The 16,091-nt window shown below is 41.0% G+C and overlaps 1 protein-coding gene across 7 annotated transcripts; it reads right to left on the bottom strand.

The window, feature by feature from the left end:
- Positions 1 to 359: 359 nt before the first annotated feature.
- Positions 360 to 15,949, bottom strand: LOC308406920 (MYND-type zinc finger-containing chromatin reader ZMYND8-like). 7 transcript variants are annotated; one of them, XM_080898232.1, is made up of 21 exons: positions 15,794 to 15,949; positions 15,460 to 15,695; positions 10,621 to 10,691; positions 9,880 to 10,043; positions 7,750 to 7,971; positions 7,336 to 7,449; positions 7,116 to 7,208; positions 6,870 to 6,957; positions 6,736 to 6,791; positions 6,557 to 6,634; positions 6,318 to 6,433; positions 5,704 to 6,179; positions 5,448 to 5,576; positions 5,180 to 5,329; positions 4,347 to 4,859; positions 3,217 to 3,645; positions 2,954 to 3,099; positions 2,764 to 2,844; positions 2,605 to 2,683; positions 2,225 to 2,464; positions 360 to 1,558 (listed from the first exon to the last, which is right to left on the bottom strand). In XM_080898232.1, the coding sequence occupies exons 2-21, from the start codon at positions 15,471 to 15,473 to the stop codon at positions 1,383 to 1,385; spliced, it is 3,435 nt and encodes a 1,144-aa protein (XP_080754358.1). In that variant the 5' UTR covers positions 15,474 to 15,695; positions 15,794 to 15,949; the 3' UTR covers positions 360 to 1,382. The 7 variants fall into 7 exon arrangements, with proteins under 7 accessions (XP_080754358.1, XP_080754359.1, XP_080754364.1 ...); XM_080898233.1 differs by having other exon boundaries at positions 15,790 to 15,938; XM_080898238.1 differs by lacking the exon at positions 7,750 to 7,971.
- Positions 15,950 to 16,091: the final 142 nt, after the last annotated feature.

The following is a 16,091-nucleotide window of genomic DNA, read 5'->3' as shown; positions in this document are numbered from 1 at the left end:
ACAGTCATCTGGGACTCGCCACCAATTGTTCTTAGAACTGAAGAAGCTTCTCGGATGAGAGGTGAAGCGTCTTCAAGGAAATGCTTTTCTTTCCAAGCTCCTTAGATTGACCCCAGTTATTTATCTACTCCTTGCAGTTTCGCTGTTGCAGTCAGAGTAATATGTAATATAATATTACTAACAAACAACTAATTGTGGAGAAAGTAGATTTAAAGTCATGCAGACTTCTCAATCCAAAGCCACCTCAAACTGGTTGTGCTGGTAAATGGGGCTGAACTAGGAATGAATAAAACAAATAATTCCCTGGTGCCGCCCCGCCAAAATCTTTCTCACATCACACTCAAAACAACTCATGCACCAAACTGACGATTTTTTATTTTTTTTTTTCTTCACGGATCCATTTATTTTTATATACAATATGTAAACAAGAACGAGACACAAGCTCAAAACAGACATGCTCACAGGCAGTAATATCCAGCCAAAATGCAGTTTCTATTAATGTCTACCCAGTTCTTAGCAGCAGTCTGACCAGGATTTACTTTGGATATCTGGTCAAACTGGTTTTGCTTAGAGCTGACATTCATATAAAGTAATATACTTTCCAATAACTTTTTTTTGTTTTGTTAAACACATAGAAATGTAATTCCAACAAACATACTATAAAAACATATAACACTATAAATATTGTTCAGGTATCTTCTTACAAAAAACTTTGTACAGTTTAAATTTTTAGTTCATTTTCATAAATTGGATCTCTTTCTGTAGTCCTATACAACATAAAACTACAATACAAAACTGGTAGGAGACAGAAATGCCACCACTGACATGAAGAGTACATGGCTGAAACCATTTTTAAACTTGCATTGCTAAATTAAAAAAACAAAACAAAAAAACCCAAACACCTTAGTTGGCATGAAGCGGTGGTTTATACCAAAGATAAAACTTGCATCAGTCAAAAGATCTCTGATGGCACCATGATAAATGTTGATGGCTGTTTCAAATGTTTTGTCTCACAATATGGTGAACTGTCGGCAAAATAAAAAACAACCCTGAAGGAGCAGCAATGGATGTGATAAAGACAAAAGTTTTATGTGGATTCATACAATCTTGCTCAGAGATGAGAAAGTGGTGAGAGAGCTGTAACATAACTACAGTATGGCAAACATATTGACTCACATTTATTTCTCAAGACAGACATCTTTCACAAGGTGAATCCACCTGAACATAGATGAGGAAACTGAGAATGACATTTGAACCAAAAACTAGGTGTACATAAGGGAATGGGAAAAAGCGATTTGTCACAGAGGTGTGGGCCTTCCGGCACCACATCTGAACCAAGGAGTCCCACAGTGACCTCCCAAAATGTGCCCATAGTGTAGCAGTTAGGTCACAGTAACACCAGCACTGTCCTTGCTTTTGTCCATATATGTGGGAGAGTTGCTTTTGTCCAATATTGATCCTGAGCCTGAAGGCACGGTCTGCGTGGCGGGAGAGTGGCCTGATGGTTTGACTGACGGCTCTGAGTTGGGGTCTGCCTCCGGCTCCTGCTGCGCTGTGGCTGTTTATATTTTAAATAAATAATAATAATAATAATTTAAGAAGAGAATATATACAGGTTGTCTAAATCATCTTCGCACAGTTTGTTTCTTAAACCACTGGTTAGGTAAGAAGGGAAAAAATGTCTACAATTCTCATGAATGATGTAACGCATTTGTGTTTATGATTTCACATTTGCACTGTACCTTAGGGGGCTGAGCTACCAAATAAGAGTGGGGAAGAAAAACGGACAAAATTGGAGACGATTTCATGTTGAATTTAAATCTAACATTAAATCTGACATCACATTAAAATTACCAAATAGGAATACAATGTAAGAATACAAAAGAAAAAGAATATCCCACTGAAACTGAAGAGCACTTACATTAACAAAACAAAACACTGATGACAAGTCTGTTGTAATAAAGCTCCTAACCATTTCTACCCTGCTTCTTCTAACCAATTTCTTAATCTTTTGTGTCATTTATAGGTCTGTTTATTCAGTGGGCAACTTTATTCCTTCTAAAAAGTGTGATGCAGTGATTACATGACCAACGAATGACTGACTGACAGGTAAATATAGAAGGCGTCACCATAGTCACTTTTAGCTTAGTTTTACTAATAGTTTAACGCTTTAAAAAAATAAAATAAAATTACATCCATCCATCCCAGGTATGCTTTGTCTTACCCGATTGTGTGCAGGACTTCATGTGCTCTGGCCAATGGGCTTGCTGGCAGGGGTAATCACAGTAACTGGTGTTCCAGCAGCAATAGAAGATTGCCTCCTTCCGACAGTTAGCACACCACTGTTTCTTTTTGGTCTCGTCCACCGCTTGCTGCTTTTCTAACTCCATTTGCTTTTTCACCTCAGCCACCAGTCGTTCTCTTTCCTGCTCCAAACTCTGCCTCATCTCTGCCATTGTTAGTTCTGCATTTAAAAGACACCAAAACAAAAAACTTGAAACTTGTATACCATGTCGACACCTGTTTAAAATTTGATGGCGAGGAAAAGGCAGGTTGAAGATCAAATAAGCTCTGCGGAGTGACAGAGGTAAATGGGTATCTTACCCAGATTGTGCTTCATCTCTGACAACTCTTGCTGATGGAGCCACTGGAGCTTCTCGATCTCTATCCTTAACCGTCGAATCTGTGGTAAAAATACACTGTGATGATAAATACTTACGTATTATTACCACAGAAAGTGTTGCTTTGACTGACAATCTTTACCTCTGCAATCGTGTTTCCCGATGTGCTTTTGGAAAGATCATTGTAGATTTCGGTCATCGTCCCCTTTATTGTGTCCATAATCTGCAAAGTATTGGTAAAAATGTGACATTACTGTTGAACTCAGTTATAACCTTTGCAAACAAAGTTAATAGAGTAGAATTTTAATTTATATGAAAAGGCTCCAACTTACTTTGTTTGTGTATTTAGCTATATCTGCAGCTACATCAGCTGAGACTGTGGGGATCTGCAAGTCACCAGACATAAAAGGAGAGCTACCAGATGTGACCTGGGCAGATGTTGATGAGGATGCACTCAGAGGTGGGTCTTTTTGTTGCCCTGCAGAGGATGATGATGACAACAAAAAATTAAAGGGAAATTATAAAACTTCAAGTACACTTTTTATTTTGTTATGGTGACTAACGTGGACATGACTAATTGTATTGGTGTATATACCCTTGGCTGCTTGTCTGGTCTGATAGCGAGTGCTTGAAGAAGAGTTCTGCTGTTGTGGGCTGCGCGTCTGCACAGCCGACTGCTCTCCATCCTGTTGCTGTTGCCTCTGCATCTTCTGCATATGCCACTTCTGAGAAGACGTTTGAAACTTTGTTGGATTCCAAACTACAGCCCGCTGCACAGCTTGAGCAGTCTCTTTAGGCAGTAGGGGACGCTGTTTCTTTACAGCTGTAGTCACTGGTGAAGAAGTGGAGACAGTAGAAGGTGTACTGGTGGATCCACTGGTGGTGGTCGTGGCACTGGGCTGAGCAGAAGCGGCAGAGGAAACGAGGTTGAGCGCCGATGTGACAGAAGGCTGCGACGAGTCTTTCATGCTGGATGTAACATCACGTGCTGGTGCTACTGATGTAGCAGATGAAGGCAGTTTGCCTAAGCAGTAAAAAAAAAAAAAGTCTCTTATCGGTGAGGCGTTCTGCATTTCAAAATCAGCCACATTAAACAGATTTAACATTTTATAGCATATATAAGATTATATTTATTTAGAGCATTTCAAAGTATGATTGAGATCACTATGTAGACATAGAACCCAGTCACTTTGTTTCTTGTCTGAATGCATGGCATTTGAAAGCAAAGCTTCCTGATAATTACTGGAATATATTGTCCTCTCCATTTAGTACTGTTTCTCTGCCACTGACTGCCAAACAAAGCCACAGTTTTATATTTCCGACCCCCCCCACCCTCCTGCTTGTCATTGTGGCCAAAACACTCAAACTTAACTTCCTCTGCCCACAGCCCTTCTTTCCAAAACAATTCCAGCTTATCCAGATGTTGTTTTGCAGACTTTAGAAGTCGACTTCTGTGATAATCGCAGTTAAGATTGCGACAATTCTTCAATGTAGACCCTGTTTGTGCATCAACTCAATCAATAAGCTCATGACTACCCTTACGTCACCTACAGTCTTCCACCTAGCAGAGAAACACTGAACAGTTTAATCTGAAGGGTTTCATGGTCTTTCACATCATGCCTTAACTTGTGCAATTCCCCATACCTGACACTCTGATGTTTCGTATAACCTCCCCCCCCCCCCCCCCGAAAAAAAACAAAACAAAACAAAAACAACAAGCCTCACCTTCCAGCTTGGCAACATTAGACTCTTTGGCAGCTTTGGCAGTGGAAGATCCCAGCTCTTTTTTCGCCCTCTTTGAGTCACGACCTCCATGTTCATCCCCTAAGTCAATCACAAGCTCTCTTTCAGAATCAGAGTCCTGCTCAGCTGTTGATGTATTAGCAGCTGCTTTGACATCCTCTGGGGCTTTGGGTTTGTCAGCAAGGGGTTGAGACTGGGGTGTTCTGGGCTTGTCCTTGAGGTCTCTATCTGGGCCATTGCTACCCTGCTTCTCTTTGAGTGGGGGTTCCGGGGTGGCTTTATCCCCCGTTGCCACAGCTCCTTCCTTATTCTCTCCATCATTGCTTGCTTTAGACCTTTTTCTCTCCATTTTGTCCTTGTCCTCCTGAGCTGAACTTTTTGGCTTGTGTTCCTCATCACTGAGATACTCGCTGTCACTTGAATCTGATTTCTCAGAGTCCTCAGAGTCACTGTGATCCACATCTTTATACGCATCTTCAGATATCTCATCAATACCTATATTAAGAAATGGACATTGTGTTAATTTCTTTCTGTCAGAAGCAAATAGAAAGAAATAATGAACCCTTTCTCTGGTAATAGCTTAATAAACCCTAGTCAGCAGCAGTCACACAGACATGACCGCCACTGATTAGAGAGTCAGAACTGCCGTGATGCATTTGTAAAATTGCCAAATTCAAATTAGTCTTGAGAAATAATCCACAACTTAAATTTCCTAGATTTGTTATTAATCATTACATTGGCAAGTTCAAATGACTTGTACAGTACAAGAATAGAGTTCTGCAGCAAGTCATGTCACAAACTGGTTTTGTATGTACCAAGCTGTGCCTTGCAGCTTTCAATAGTCTTGTCCAAGCTCCTGATGGGTCTCTTTGGAGTAGAAGGGGGCGCAGGGACTCCTTGTTGTTGCTGCTGTTGTTGAACAGTCTCACTCAGCTCTTTGAGATCCATTTCAGCCTTGACTCGATCTGAAATGAACATGTAAATGTTTGTTTAATCACAAATTCATTAATTATTAAGTACTTTTTGATTATTAGCCTTTGTAAGAACATAAATGCGGTCTCTCTTTGCTTTTTTGTTACTGACCCAGGTTGAGATTGAGGATGCCACCTGTCCCTGCAGTCCTCTCCTGCTTTGGCACCAGTCCAGGGTTAAAGGGCTTTGGACTACCTGACACGCTGCCTGCAGGACCCATCTTCCCTGAAACAGGAGATGCTGTAATAAAAAGATTATTTTATTTTTTTAAAAAGCAACAAAAAGAAAAAAAAGCTTATAATGGTGAATAAAATAAGTTAAAAATCACATAAATAGAGTTAATGCAACCAGAGTGGAGAAGACTTACCAGTACAGTCCATTGATTCCTCTCCAGTGCTGTAATGGAGTGCAGGATTTCTGTTGCCCTTTTCCACATCTTGCTCTCCATCAGACCCTGTGTGAACCGAAGAGTTTGTACTCATGGGAGACCGAGGCATGTCTGTCATTGAGACCCGCTGATTCATACTGCTGGGTGTGCTACTCTTGCTGAGGACCATCTTAGGAGAAGCGGTTATATCAAAGTTGAAACGAAGTTTATCTGATTTCTCTGTTTTCACTGTACCAGCACCGGGGTTGGAAGGGTCCACCAGCATTTGTAGCTGGTTGTTGGGGGTGTACGGAGTGCGGAAGGGTGCGTAGTTGAAGACTCCAAACTTCTTGCGAATGTTTTCCACATAGACCTCCATTTCTTGCATGGCACTATTGAAAATGCTCTTTGTTTTCTTTACAGAGAAAGGGATCTCTTTGGACATGAGGTAGCAGTTGTTGATGGGAACCCAGGCCCTATGTGGAAATGCAACAACAGAACAAAATAATGTTTTAATACATTTAATATCCAGTGGAGATACAGCAACTCGGGTCTTTTCTAAACCTCTAAAACAAGGAGAGTTTCCTCTATAGTGCCCAAAAGGTTCATCTCACCTGTCGTGCTGCCCAAAGAAGCGTGCATCTACTTGCCCATCCTTTTCACGAAGTGCTTTTGCTGGCCAGAATGGAAAGCCCTTCAGCTTAGCCCAAACCAGGGGGTGGGGTTGACTCTGTTGGATAGAGCAAAACAGTAAAATACTGTGCTTCACAAAGCTGATATCCAAGCTAAAATGTATAAAAAATGTAAAAAAAATCTGTTACTTTTATGGATTTAAATTAATGTAAAGACCTACACATGGCTCACAAAACCAGTTGTCCCTTTTTTGGCATGCGGACAGGTAGCACTCTGGACACACCTCAATCTCATTCATCTAAAAAAAGAAAAGAAAAAAAAGTATTAAATGAAGATGATGCAAGTCCATAAATAAGACACATTTACAAAAATGTCACCAAGTAATTAAAGTTGCTTTACCTCATGTTCACAGATCCTGACAATGACTTTCGCAGTTGCTGTTAATTTGTGATTGCCTGGAAACGACGCACAAGCTTAATTTATATATTCTTACGACAGTAAAGGGAGTAATGACGTACATCAAAGTTGCCTACCTCCATTATAGATGATGCAGTTGTGCAAGATCCATTTCACATCAGCAAGAAAAGCTTCAGTACAGCCATACATCTTCTTCTTTACATTCTATAGTACAGTGAAAATAATAATATCAGTCAAGCAACTGCACTTTTGCCAGCATTTTATATGCATATTTACCTCATGTTTCATTCTAATTCTAGTTTTGTTTTTTTATTGTTAATACTTCTCCAGAAAAAAAAAAAAAAAAATCTATATACGAGTACCTTCTCTAAAGTACATAAGTCCATGGGGTGGAAGATGTACTCTGCATAATCTGGATGTTGCTCCAGAGATACAGGCTTCTGAAAGGGCTCAGTCTGCTCAGATTAGACAAACAGGAAATAAGCACACATGAATTACACTTTCCTCATGGATGTTTCCAGAATCTTTGGTTGAATCTGCAACACGCAACTGGGCATATAAAGACTTGAAGAAACCCCTTACCCCAGGCTGTTTAATCTTTTGGAGTGCAAATTTGAGTAAATAGGAGAGCTGGTCTATTGTCAGCATTGTCATCGCCTTGCTCTGGGTTTCAATGCATTCAGCGACTGTAATTTTCTGCAACAAAATAATAATAAAAAAAAACAAGACAATAATTGGTAAACTAAAGAGATACTATTCATATCTAAAACTGCGTAAAATTTAAATCACTTTTTTGTGATTCAGTTAGTGTATCCCAAATTGAAGAATTGTGTAACAAATACACGTAGAAGTGAAACTTTAATCTTCTAATGTCGTCTCTTGTGCTCACAGAAGCATGAGCCATGAGTTTGAAAGGTAGTTTCTGCTGTTCATGGCACACAGTTCCACAATTACTTGTGTACACCCACATAAATGCACATGACTACAGCAAGATACCTCACACTCTGGACAGAACCAGTCGCCCTCGGGCTCAGCTGGTAGTTTGAGGCACTTGGCGTGGTACACCCTGGGGCAGAGCTCACAGCAGAGCACCTGGCCCTCGCGGTGGCACAGCCAGCAGTAGAAGTCATTCCTGCCGTCCTGCGGTACAACATCAACAGGGTCTGTGGTGAGTGCTGGCTGCTTCATATAGTAAAAGGGACCATGTCTTAGCTCTGACTGAAATGCAGGCAAGAGAAACAAGGGGGCAGGTTTCAAAAAACACGCAGGAACACAAAAAGGTGCAGTGCAACAGAAACAAGCTGGGATAAGCAGGGTAAGCAGCATAGAAGGTAATAAAGACAATCAGTCCAAAAAAATTGTTTTAAGAAAATCAGTTAATAGTCTGAACATCTAGTCATGTAATGGCTTCAAATAAAATCAATACTAACCAAACAGGTTCTACAGTGCAAGCTGAGACATGGCTCACCTTAAACCTAAAGAGTAAACATTGCATGATGTGGCTCTCTGGTAAATGCCTAAATGGTATCTTAGTGTTAACATGTTACTACATGAATACAAGTTGATAGATGGCTCAAAAGAGTCTTTCTTTGCCCAAATTCAAGTCTTTGGCATTCAATTTGAGTGGTGTTAAAATCCATCTGCTACTTATTTGACCTTTCCCAGAGAGCCAAAGCATGTATTCCAACAGTGCCACGAAGACATAACTATGCGCACGTCAGATACCTGTCAAATTATACAAGAGGGGCTAAATTAGCTTTCAATATCATGTAAGATCAACACAGGACTAAAAGGAATCACGCAACACTACATTATCCACCAAGCAAACAATAAAAACCATATCCATCTAGGCTATTTGGTACTAAATGTCAACGTTAATGACCATTGGCGACTCACGTTGCATTAAACGACTTGTTTCCAAAATAATATATTCATGTGAATTGTGGCAGCTCACATTCCTGTATGGTGGGTCTACTTTAAAAATGGCCAGTATTCAAGAGATTATGATCAAAATCAGTGTGTTCTCACAGGCAGTATATGGCACTTAGATTAGACTATTGCTGGGTTCTGTATACCTTGAAACTCAACGCTGGTCAAAAATGTCAAAGCTCACTACCATTCCAGTAAAGTTGGAAAGACAAGGAAAACAGGCTTTGCTTTGCTTGTTAGGAAGACAGCCATTTATGCATCAAGCTAGCAATGCTTGATTTCTGCAGTTTAAAAATAAATACTGCTGCTTTACCTTATTTGGCGAATCACAAATACAAAACAGTGGCAGTATAGTTTAAAAAAACTCTGAAATTTTACTACGGTTTACATTCACAGCTGCCACCTTGGATTGTTAAGTCACTGTTGGTGGGGCTGCTCTGACTTTCCGAGCTGCAAAACCAACTTGAGTTGTCTATTTGACAATTCTGACTTGGGACTATAGCACCAGTACATCTGGTAACATATTCTTGTTGAATACCCTCAGATACCCCCTCCCCCTAGTTCATCTCCTTTGATGATGGACAAGGAGGTCTCCGTCTCACCCTTCATGTTCAAAACCAACAACTGGCTAAAGCCTGGCATTTACACAGACCGCTGAAGACCCGAAAGCCAACTAGTCAATCCTGTTATACATCTTTAACGTCTACTTGGACTGTGCTGCCTGGGAAGCATATGTACTTGGTGCTTTGTAACGCAAGTACACGGACATCTGCATCAATCCTCCCACTAACTGTCTGATGATGAAATTCACGTCACTCGAACAGACCCTAGCAGACTTCCAGAAGTGGAAGGTATAATCTGCCAACTGTATGCAGTGCAATTTTTTTTTTCCATATATTGTACACATTAGTTGTGGAAGCATGAGGCAAAAAATAAATAACACTAAACACTTCCCATTCAAGACCCTGAAAATACACTTTATCATGGCTGTGTTTATACAGCGGTTAGATTGACCATAAACATATCTGATTTCTGATGTGGTCAGATAGCACATCATATGAAATGGTTCTTTTCAGGCACAACCCTGGCCTTAACATTCTATGAAAGTATATCCAATTTCAATAATGGGCCATAAAGAAATAGCCTTTGAGAACACACCTGATTTCAAAATGAACTTGCACTTACAAGAGCCCTTACCTGGTCTTTGTTGTTACAATTCAAGGCCCCTGGCTTCTTCTTCTTCTTAAGAGGGCTGGGGGAGGTGTCTGAGGGAGAGTGCCCATTGGAGGAATGGGTGGGACTCGACACCTTTCGTTTCTGTGGTGCCACTGATCTTTCTGCTGACCCTGGTGGATCAGGGACTGAATACATAAAGATAATTGTGTCATCACACAATAGGAGTCAAGCTTGTAATGTTCAATGTATTTACAGCCAACACATTACACAAGCTTAAGAAAAATAATTACCAAAAAGAGGACAAAAAAAACAAAACTATAAAACTATTATACATCACTGTCATCGACCCACACGTCTTCCCTTGAGAAACCGAGGGAGGAACAGTATTTTGAAGTTATTAATTTTCAAGCGAGCAGTACAATAGATTCAGTGTTCAGCACTATTATTTTTAACCATCTAATATTCCATCTAACACAGCAATCACAGTAGTCTGAAAAGCAGTTACTGAAGACAACACTTATACACGTCAAATTACTATTTCATCATAATAAATGGCTAGAGGGCTTCCTCAGAACTAACTACACCCCGTGTAGATTCAGCAGGCAGACTGTCAGGAAAAATGGATCCTAAGAGACCAGCAAAACGTATTACCGTAAGATTCTTCTCCTCAAAACATACAGAGAAGGTAGAGGTTATTTACTGTAACTGAGCTGCGTTGGATGCTTGGCTCCTAATGTGAGGTCCTCGGCCTTAGAGACTTACCTTTGGATCGCACAGATGCATCCATTCCCTCTACCACATCAGACTCTGTCTTTATCTCCTCCTCAGCCAGACTGCAGAGCACCGAACAGGAGCACACAGAAACACAGAAAGAGAGACAAACACAAAGTCAGAAAGGGTGTTCAGAAACCACATCAGCATAGCAGTAAACAAGTGGAACACCACCTAAGGCACCCGGGTCCCAGAGGATCTGTCAACAGGGACTCTGCTGATTTCCATTGTTGTTGTTTTCATTTGATTTTACAACATCTCCCACTTTGTTTCATGAAATTAAAATACTTTCCATATTATCATCTACAATGGAGTCTGCAAATGTTCTTTATGCTCCAAGAGAAAGGATGATAAATATCACCATGGTAACGCTGATCTCCGCTAAGCACAAGCTGAGATTTGCAACAACACGTAGGGCCATTTAGCTGTAATTACCCTGCACCTCTGTCCTTACATTGCAGTCATAGCATTTTAGTCCAACTAGGTCACAATATTCAAACAGTGCTTTCTTTGACATACAATGTATAGAGCTATAGATCTGTAGCAACAAAAAAAGAAAAGAAAAATCCACAGAGAGTTGGTACATACCACTGAAGGGACAGCCCCCCATGGCAAATAACAGCACCTCTCAAGCCCCTTCAGTAACAACAGAATACCCCTGAAGGATTTGGGCCCATTGTTAGAGACCAGTAGGAAGAGATATATCTAATAAACTTCAAACGCTCATCTGACAACACCTTTCTGGCCTAGATCCTAATTATGGTCACATTAAATCTTCTGTCATTTCTGGCACTATTTTATGTCTTTGTTTATAAAGTGGCAAACACTTTTTTAAATTAATAAATAAATCCAAAACCTAAAAATGCAACACTGGAAATGACTGATTTCCCTTTGCTCTTGCGTAGCACCCCACTTCCTCTGAGGCAAAAAAGAAAAAAAGAAAAAAAAAAAAGACAGGAATAAAGAGGGTCTGGCAATAAATGAAGGTCTTTGAGTGTTTGGCTCCTCCTTTGTGAGAGCCACAGAGGGCCTAGTTCCAAGGATGTAGCCTTTATTGAAAAGCCTAGAGAAGAAAACCCACCCACAGACCCCTGACAGGTCACACACTTGACCAGATCATAGCTTTGGCTACAGCTCTGGTTTCCCGCTAGGATGAGTGGTTTTCGGGGTAGAACTCAAAGGTCAACCACATTTGTGGGATAATCTTTTTTTTTTTTCCAGTTCTGAAACTAAAGGAATGCTCTGCATGTCCCCTCCTCCATCCTTAAAGAGACATTCCATTAAAAAGTTAAAACAAATGTCAGCATGCTTGATGCATGCTCAGTTATCCAAAAAAGTTGATTCTGTTCATCTGGATGTTACGCTTACTCATAAACGTTTGCTCATAACACCAAGTAAACCACGATGTATCGACAAAGGGGTTTAAGATTAAAGTTTGTCACTGTGGCAAAAGAAAATACACTGTGGCTCACAATCACCAGCAGTTCCTAAAAAAATTCAAGTCACCGATGGTTTATATGAAACTTGAGAGAATACAAGCATAGCTTGCATTGTCTGAAAAAGTGACAAACATGGGTTGAGCAGAGTTTCTCGTGGCATTTGGGTATCTAGTATCATCTAGCCTGCAGTTTCAAATGCACATACACAGCCTCAGTCACACACACCCCAACCCCTCCGGGGCCTTCCTGTTCCGGACTGCGTGAACAAATGAGGCCCACATGAAAATAAGAAACCGTTAGCCAGTTCACTCTGCTACATGTGCCACAGCCCTATAAAAGAACATTAGCCATCACCAAGCAGCCCTGAGCTGCCAAATAACCCTATAATACACATTCTCAACACCAATGGCAAGACATTTATGCAACTACAAAGAAAACAGGATTAGCAGACGTTAAAAGGAAAAAGAAAAAAGTATGAAGATCCAAAGTGCATTCTCAGATTAGGAGCTATGATCCATCAAATAAGAAGATTTAAACAAATAAATCCTTAGCAGGTTCTGAGATATATTCCATAATAGTCAGGTGCAAGAAAACACAGTATTCCCACTCAGTAAGTACTGAAGTACCTGACGGACAAAAAGGAAACAACACTGAATCAATGTCTTTAGATTCCACTCCTGTGAGAGACGAGCAGGGTTCTCTCGTCACAGAAAATGGAGGCCACAGCTTGCTCCCCTCCCCCCTCTCCCCCATCCCCCACTCCAAGGCTGAGACTCGGGCACTGGCACATCCATGCAGGAGGACCAGAGAGATCTGTGGAGATTACAGTCCAACATTACGAAAAAACATGGTCTATGTCGGGGCAAAGCCTCACGGCCAATGACAGAGACAGAGGCGAAACACAGGGAGGGAGACACAGGAAAATCCAGCAAAGTCAGAAGCTCTCATCCGTGTGTGTTGGGTTTTTTTTGTTCCCTGTATTCAATCTTGGCTTCCCTCCTTCTGTGTGAATACTGCTGTCATGGAATAATTAGATTTCATTTTTAAGAAACACAGACCACCACTCTAAAACCACAGTCAGGTCCTGGCAAAGCTGCATGGAAAAGCTTCTCTACATGTAAAAACAATAAACAATTTTCACACATTAAACAGATAAATATCTGGCTCCGTCTGGAAATCCAGAAATGCAACTGAATGCGAACACCATACTGCACTCATTATATTGCATCATATTAGAGATGCCATTGAAAACATCTGCGAAAAAGAAAAGGTATCCTACACGGTCTGCTACACAAAACCCTAGAGAGATTATTTGATTTAGCAATACGACAAGAAACAACCGGCTTTCATGAGAGCAACAAACACATGCAGACAACTGAAGAAATGAATAGGATTAGCTTTTGCTTTTCCTGGGAAATAAAAGCATTTCATTAAACAATGACTTTAAGTAAATTAAGGTGCCTGATCTAGCACAACTCCCAGCACTTAATCAGTATACTGCTAGTATACACAGCGTATTCTGTACGAAAGAAGAAAAAAAAAATGACCTGGATCTTATAAAAGGCTGTAAAGGGTGAATCAAAGATGGCTGTGGAATTTTCCAGAAGGCCTTGCTCTCCCTGCTGCTCTCCCTCGGATTGTCAATCTTTAACCTCAACTGCAGCTGCAATTGGCTGGAGGGCCAACAGGGTGGAACTTTATTGGTCGCTGTGTTATGCCACACAGATCACAGTATGCAGGCTCCCCTCTTCCTCTTAAAAAGCGTTTTTGCTGCAATGCAGAGATTTCCCTCTGCCTCAGACGATTTATTTTCCTTCGGTTCTGTTTGATAATTTGTGATTATGACAGCATAAAACCAGGGGGCTTTTTGTTTTCCTTTAATGTTTTTAAAAAGCCTTGTGGCTGTCATGCACAACTCAGTGTCTGTGCTATTCAACCTCTGTCACCCTCTCTATAGCCTGCAATGCTACAGAAAGAGGCTCAGAGCTTTGCCCCACATATATCCATCTAAAATTTAATAATTACACATTTTAACATAAATTCTCAATCAGGCATTGTGGCGTAGTAAAGGTTTTGGTTTTGGTTTCACAGATAGCAATCTTTTAAACTACGAGTAATTTCCTGATTATAACCTTACTCTCTTCTGAATGTTGCCTACATGAAAAAAAAAAGCCTTGCGTCAGGCCACAAGAAAAAGAAATCATTCTTTGTTTCCCCGGCACAGCTGAGACTGCTAAAATGGTGCAACATGACAAAACACAACGTACCGACTATGATGTGGACAGCATGACAGGTTATTGGAAGGAACAATCCTTCTTAACGACACTTTTAGCAGCTGTTCAAATGCAGTTGATACTTATGTAAAGCATTCTGCTTGACTCTGTTTGAAATGTGCTATTCACATTAAACTGATTTGACTTGAAACATTTAAAAATATGTCTGTCTTATGTTATTTCCACGAGTAGTGTGTTATATTTGCTTATGCCGTGTGATCTGTGAAGACAGCAGCACAAAATGGCTACTGCCTGGCTGAGAGCGTAGGAAGCAGTTTCACAACAGCACTGTGGAATTGCAGAAGCCAGGGGCAATAAACTCCAGGCCTATGAGTGTAAATAGAGGCAACCAGTTTATAAAGATTACACTGGAAAAACTGGAAGGGGATTACCCCTGTCACAAAGTGTTTGTATGTAATGTGGCCTCTGACTAGTATGGACTGTAGAAAACCCAGTCTTAGTGCAGCTTTCCTAAATGTGTATACACTGTGCTACAGTTTTCATGTTCTAGATATTTTTCACATATGTGTACATAAAAATGTTACAATGACGTGATGCCCTGCGCACTCTGCCCTCCTAGCATGCACTTCTGTTTCCCTTTGCATGTAGTCCCCATCCTGGCATGACACAAGAAAACACCACAGAGCCAATCCACTTAGAAACAGTACATAATACACCCTTTCCTCCACTGCCCATCCCCCATTCTTCCTCTGCCATTCTAAAAAAAAAAACCCACAAACACTCCCACAACAGAAAGGAGATGTGTGTGCCATTTTAAAATCCAACTCTCTTTTGCATTCTAAAAAAATAAAAGGATTTTTCATGGTCCACTCTGCCTCCTGTATGGCAGGCTGGTTGTCTGGGGCACTCATGTGACCCTGAGACATAGAGAGAGAACAAGGGTGAGAGTCGTTAGCCAACCCCCACCCTCCCACCCTCAGCACTGTGGAGCACAGAGGCCTTACGAGGCCTCCAATCCACCCCAGCTCCTCCTCCTCCTGCACACTAAACTGACTTTAAGGTGTGCGCATTCATCATTAGAAACCAACAGTCAGCACAACACGAAGAAGGAAGCCATGTTGTTATCAGAAGTCTGAGATAAAAAAGACAGAGCTTACCTCTGTGGATGCATGGCTGCCTGACACACTGTTATGTCAACACTTATAAAACATGGAGGACACTCTCAGCCCTCAGTCGGGGAAGGCTCCGCTCTTCAGGCAAGGCGATCAGGCCCCGGTGATGTTAGCCAGATCCTGACTGGTCGCTTTCCTCACGAGCAAGATGCAAGGCCGCGCCTGATTGGCCGAAATGTTTCCTGAGTAATTATCTTTGTTCAGTGCAGGCAGGGGCAGCACTGTGAGAGTCAGAGACAGGGGAAGAAAAATAAGCACAGAGCTAGGTCTTAAAACCACAAAATATTGTGATTACTGCGAGTATTTCTGACATACAAACCCATGGAACAATGCTTTGTAGCTTCCAACAGCAGAATCAGGAAACAACCGTCTTAGTTGAAGGTTTTAGAAGGAGAAACGGCAGCATGTAGTGTTGAGAGCAGGACACCATGGCTTCTCTGCACAAGCTTCCATTTTTTATGTGGAAAGGGCCTTTGTTTAAACTCCTCCCTCTTGGCTTATTCCAAAGAAAAGAGAGGCTAAAGCTGTTATTCTATTCGGACATTTCAGCCATCAAAAAACAGAACACCATAAAAAATTATATAAGAAATGATATACTTGTATTTAATCCTAAAGAA

The sequence above is a fragment of the Rhamphochromis sp. 'chilingali' genome (genome assembly GCF_963969265.1).
Source record: "Rhamphochromis sp. 'chilingali' genome assembly, chromosome: 12".
Lineage (NCBI taxonomy): Eukaryota > Metazoa > Chordata > Actinopteri > Cichliformes > Cichlidae > Rhamphochromis > Rhamphochromis sp. 'chilingali'.
The sequence above is the reverse complement of the archived record's forward strand: the minus strand, read 5'-3'. Positions and strand labels throughout refer to the sequence as shown.